General features: G+C 45.3%; 1 protein-coding gene across 1 annotated transcript in view; it reads left to right on the top strand.

The window, feature by feature from the left end:
* Positions 1-3,223, top strand: part of LOC110331307 (protein RoBo-1-like) — a 4,750-nt gene extending 1,527 nt beyond the window's left edge. Inside the window, exons 4-5 of the mRNA XM_021211792.1 lie at positions 826-960; positions 3,036-3,223. Coding sequence (XP_021067451.1) covers positions 826-960; positions 3,036-3,223 — 323 coding nt within the window. The remainder of the gene's footprint in view (positions 1-825; positions 961-3,035) is intronic.
* The last annotated feature ends 2,768 nt before the right edge of the window (positions 3,224-5,991 follow it).

Raw genomic sequence — 5,991 nt, 5'->3', positions numbered from 1 at the left:
CTCTGCTCTCTCTCTGCTCTGCTCTCTCTCTCTCTGCTCTGCTCTCTCTCTCTCTCTGCTCTGCTCTCTCTCTGCTCTGCTCTCTCTCTGCTCTCTCTCTCTCTCTCTCTCTCTCTGCTCTGCTCTGCTCTGCTCTCTCTCTCTGCTCTGCTCTCTCTCTCTCTCTGCTCTTCTCTCTCTCTCTCTCTCTCTCTCTCTCTCTCTCTCTCTCTGCTCTGCTCTCTCTGCTCTGCTCTCTGCTCCCTCTTCTCTCTCTCTCTCTCTCTCTCTCTCTCTCTCTCTCTCTCTCTCTCTCTCTCTCTCTCTCTGCCCCACTCTGCTCTGCTCCTCCCGTCGAGAGACTTTCCTCACCTACGTCATTACTCATCTTGGATTTTTGTATTGTTGAGATGGAGTCTTGCTATGTATCCAGGCTTCAATTATATTACTGGGACGAAGTAATCCTTGTGCCTCAGCCTCCAAAGTTGGAGTAGCTGAGAGCACAGGTCTGTGTGGACCACAACTTGGTCATCTCTCACTCTTTGAACAGCATCCTTTTAGAAAACAGATCCTCTCCTCTCCCATTATCTAGGACTTTCCCTCCAAGGCAGAGAGCAGAATAACTGATGAAGGCGAGGATGGCTCTGAATTCCCATGAGGTCCTTCCTGGCACTCACACCCTACTGCCTTCTCCTGAGCCTCCTCCCAGCTCATCCTCACTGCAATGCTTTTTGGTAGAATCGTGGAAAATCCCTGTATTAGAAGAGCAGTGGACAGACATGTTCTCAGCTGTTTCTTCTTTCTATTTCCCAAGATGAAAATGAAAACATTTTTCTCTCCATTCAGTGTCTACATTATCTTCAGAAGCCAATGGTGTTGAATGTCCTGCCTGCTACAATGATAAAACCAATACCTGCCCCACAACGACTCCCCTAAAGTGCACAGGGGAAGAGAAAAGGTGTATTGAGGTTACCAGCAGAGGTATGGTGTATTATTAATTATTATTATTATTATTATTATTATTATTATTATTATTATTATTATTATTATTATACTTTAAAATGTGGATGATCTGTGCATCCAGAGCTTAGCAGCTAAGAAGTAGCAAATACCCGTTTCTGCAGGTCTAGAATCTGAGCACGTCACTGGCACTGGTTGTGGCTCAGAGTTTTTCCTAGGACTGTGTGAGCTGTCCGCAGGGGGTGAGGTCCTTCATATGCTTAGGGTGTCTCCTGGGGCTGTGTGACTTGACTTGTCAGCAGGGGCTGAGGTCCTTCAGATGGGGGATCCGCTTTCCACTTCATTCATGATTTGGGTAGTATCAACTCCTTTCATGAAGTGACCTCATGGTCTATCAGCTGACTTCCCTCAGTACTAGTGGTCAGATAGAGAGAGGCAGACTGATAAGGGGAGCTGTAGGCTTTCATGGTCTAATCTCAGAAGTGACGTAGCATTTCTGCTCCTGTGTTTTTTTTCTTTTTTGTATTTTGTTAAATTAAAACTTTGAAGAACTTTCAAATTTAAAACATCATAGCGTGAGATTATCCAGATCATACATCTCCATTCTGAAGATGTATGAGGTTGGGATTGATTTTTGCGCTTTCATTGTCAACTATAGTTTTACGCACTTGTCCTTCATATAAATATATGCACACACAGAGACACAACGAGCAAGCAAACAACAACAACAAAATCCAGGGCAGAATCAAAACTAAGAACGCAATTAGTTCCTTATCCTCTCATGACTTGCGTGTCCATTACCTCCACCCCATCCTTCCTCATCACCTAATGCGGCAGACCCCTCTCAAGAGTCAAACCTCTCCCCTCATCTCTACTTCTGTCTCAATACAATCCTTATATAGTGACTCCTGATGCAACACGAATGGGGCCTATAGAAAACCACTCGGCCAGTAGTTGGAGAGTAGGGGAGGGGGTCCTCTTAGAAGGTAGTTTCCTCACAGAGAAAAGGACAAGGTAGAGCCAAGCAAGCTCTTGGTTATCTCTCCAAGATCTAGAGGGAGTCTTTTGCTGACAGTTGAAGAGGTGTGTGTGTGTGTGTGTGTGTGTGTGTGTGTGTGTGTGTGTGTGTATGTGTGTGTGTGTTTGGGGTGGAGGTAGGGGTGTTAAGGGAAAGAAATACAAATGCTTCCACCTGCCTTGCTGTGATATCCTGCAATGGGGCCTTAGCTCATTGGCAACACAGTAGGTGACTTCATTTCTGGATGTCACATAGGTGAGCACTTGAGTTTTTCATAGACCACTGTGAATTTAGTAAAAGTTTTATGATTTTTCCCTGAGTAAGCAGAAGGATGTATTGTTGTGTGGGGTGCATACATCACTCAGGTAGGAGCTAGAAAAGCAACTGTGGGATTTTCTCTGTGCACTATATAACTGGAGGGAGGTGGTGACAACTCTTTTCTGATCAAGACATGAAATACTTGGTGGAATAATGGAACTGAGAACTTGATGAGTTGAAGACAAGTCAGGCCTTATATCTGGAATAATCTTGAAGAACGGTCTAGGGTGAGTAGGGAAAGGATCTTTGTGGAGAAGAGTTGAGATGAACAGGGACAATAGGATGTCACATAGGATACAGAAGGTGGTTGAAGCCATCCACAGCAGGACAGCCTTCTAGTTCAGTTTCCATGGGAAATGGAGACATGCGTTTCCATAGTGTTGGTTTCTCATTGAGCTCAGAGGTCTTAAAAGAAGAACTTGAGCTCCAGAGCATCAACAACATTTCCCTCCATCTCCCACAGTGAAGTTAGGATGGAGCACACACACAATTTAAAATTTAGCCAAAACATTTGCAGTCCTTCAGCTAGTGTCCTTCTTGTGTATATTAAGTCCATTCCTTGTAATGAAAGAGTTCTGAACCCTGGTGTTGGTCATCATGCCTTAAGCAGAGGCCCAGCCCATACATGGAGCTGTTTGTATGTTTATCACCCAGAGACAGGGGTTACATATTTAAGATCATTCTGGGCACATTTCTTTCCTCAGAGAACATGGGTGAGGCAGAGTGGGGAAAACTAACCGCTGGCTCTTTCTTTCAACAGATTCATCTTCTAATAACGTAGTACTGTATGGAAAGGGTTGTGCAACAGAAAAAGCCTGTGCACTGAATATGACAGTCTTCCAAACGATACAAGTTAAAACCTCATGCACTCCGGCCAATGGAAGCCCTGCCCTCAAATCCATTGCATTACTCCCAGTTATTCTGCTCCTCCAAAAAGTCTTGCTTTGATCACCCAGGCCCCAGCAATTCCAGAATCCTGTGCACATAGGCCATCGGTGTACTTGGATGGCTTAGTTCCAAACCGCGGAATAAATAAAGACTGGTGACTGCTTCTCTGTTCTTTATGTAAAAACTTAAGGCCATTATCAGGAAATATACAGAGATGACTATCTCTGCATGTCCCACTAGAAGTTCTAGCCAGAATAAAGTAAACCAATCAAAACAATAAGCAAGTAAAATTAAATTTGAAAGCAAGAATAAAAAAGGCAAAATAAAAAGGGAGGGGAGGGGAAGGAAGTGAATGTATTCATATTGGAAAGAAATCTGTAAAACTACTAGAAGAAAACACTTGTGTGTGTACGCACATGTATGGATGTGGTGCTAGAAAGAACTTTTGGGCATTAATCTAAGTATTATTTCTACATTGGTGTTTCTAACAACTCGGTGAGGGAAGGGTTTATTTCAGCTTACAACTCTCAAATCACACGCCATTATTTTTTCATAATTTGTATTAAAAAATTGGTTAACCAAAACGTGCTGGTTGTTTCAGGTTTTTTGGGGTTTTTTTGTTTGTTTGTTTTTGGTTTTGTTTTGTTGTTGTTGTTTTCAACTTGACCCAAACCTAGACATATGTGGAGAAAGGGGGTTTCAATGAGGAATTGTCTCTATCAGATTGGCCTGTAGACAGGACTGTGGGGTTATTTTTCTTGAATAATGATTGACGAGGGGGGAAAGCTTTCTGAGGACAGTGCTAGCTCTGGCAGGTGGTCATGGGTGACTTAAGAAATCAAGCTGAGCAAGCCATAGAGGGAGCATCAGGAAGCAATGTTCTGCTCCAGTTCTTGCTTTTAGGTTCCTACTAAGGTTCTTGCCTTGACTTCCTTCATTGGATTGTGATACTGAAGAGTCAAGTGTTCTCTGAACTCTTAAAACCATGCCCTGGTGCTAGGCTTCCAGCCAGCTCAGCATCATTCTAGGACCCATCACAGTCAAGAGGCAGACACGGAGCTTCTACTGTCTCGGAAAAAAAAAAGTCTCTATGCAGGAAAAGCATCCTAGATCATTCCGGAAAGGGCCAAGTCAAACTGATCCAAAGAGGCCACCTCTGGCCCTCCCCTTGGCCTTCTCACATAAATGCCTCTGTGTTCTTAGGACCTGGGGATGGTCTTCGTTGCCTATAGTGCCTCTCAGTCTTTTCCTCTCCATGGAGCAGAAGGGACCTGTGATGAGGATGACTAGAGAGCAAAAGCCTGGGAGGGAAGCACAAGAGCAGGTGTTGGGGGGGCAGTGACGCACAGGAATGGGGGGGGGGTTCCTACGCTAGGGCCTTCATCCTACTCGATGGTAGCCATGGACTCCTGGCATAAAATGGCACAATGTTTGGTGCCATGTACCTGCAGGTCCCATGGGGGCATGGGACAGATGAGCTCCCGAGAGCAACAGAACCTCGAATAGCTCCTCACGGTCACACTGTGTGGCCAATAGCCAGGAATAGAGATTAGGCGTGACTCAGGGGTTCTTCTCCTAAGAAGTTGACCAGCTGCGTAAGTGCCAATACCAAATGTGGCTGAGAAGGAAGAACTTGAGGGGACCACGTATCATAGAGTCCTTATCTGTGACCATGACACAGCTCAGTAGTGTTTGCTGAGTTTAGATGGCAGCTGTTGGGTGAGGATGTTTACTCCGGAGTTAGCCTGACATCACCAGTCTTCACCTGCCTGCACCTGCCCTTGCCAGAAGTCCCACCTTTATGTTGGGCTTATTCCCTGTGCCCTAAGGATCTGCAGCATCTGGTTACCAGGTCAGGCAGGGTGGTCTACTGTCTTTGCTGTATACTCTGACTGGGCTGGGTTTCATCCGTCTGCTTTCTCTCTTTCACTCACATCCTTTGTGAAGTGATGGAGATGGATCCTTCAGAAGATGGAGAAACATACAAGTAAACTTGGCAGGGCTCTTTGAGGTCCTCACTGAGCAGCTCAGGGGAACCCAAATTGCGTGAGAGGAGACGAGTTTACCAGTAGCCTGAGGATCAGGCAGTGTGTTCCTCCAAGAACTGATCCCATGGGGAAGACTAGCAGGAAGATGGTCACTCTGCCCCCAAGAGGGGATTTTATGGCACATGTAGCAGAATATTGTTTCTGTCCTAAGAATGAAAAGAGAGTGGAATGCTCTCCAGGGTTCTTGTGGGACCAATGTAAAGACAGATGTGTATGAGATACATATCAAGGAACAGGAACCGCTGACATCACCCCAAGTATTTTGAGCATTCTTTTTTGACATCAGAAGAGTGTCCCGCCAACAGGGTCTGCCAACTTCCCCAGAGTGACCCTAAGCTACCACCTATCTGAATAGTTGTTCCAATGGAGCTTTGGCTGAGGCCTTGTCCCAGGAGCAGCAAGTTGACACACAGACAAGTGACTTGCATTCACCTGGGCCCGTCCTCTGTTCTCTAGGGATGAGTGACAGCAGCCTGCATTTTCTTCCTAAAGTGACATAGCCTGTCCTAAAGTGACTCTTACCTGTTCTGCAGGCTCTAGGCCAGTGACATCTGAGGGAAGAGCAACTGAGGTAATTGTGCCCCAGACTCTGCTATAAGTATGGCCTCTTGGCTCTTACACCTTCTTTGTCAGGAACTCTCCTTATCTCGGACTCATTAATCACCTTGGAATTCATGGTCTAGTATCAACAGTACAAATGAGAAGGGTGAGTTAGCTGGGTAGATAAGAGAACAGTGAAATATACAGCCATGGACTATGACTTTGAACCTTAGGAGAAGA

Source organism: Mus pahari, chromosome 14 (genome assembly GCF_900095145.1).
Source record: "Mus pahari chromosome 14, PAHARI_EIJ_v1.1, whole genome shotgun sequence".
NCBI lineage: Eukaryota > Metazoa > Chordata > Mammalia > Rodentia > Muridae > Mus > Mus pahari.
This window is presented reverse-complemented; position numbering and strand designations above follow the sequence as displayed.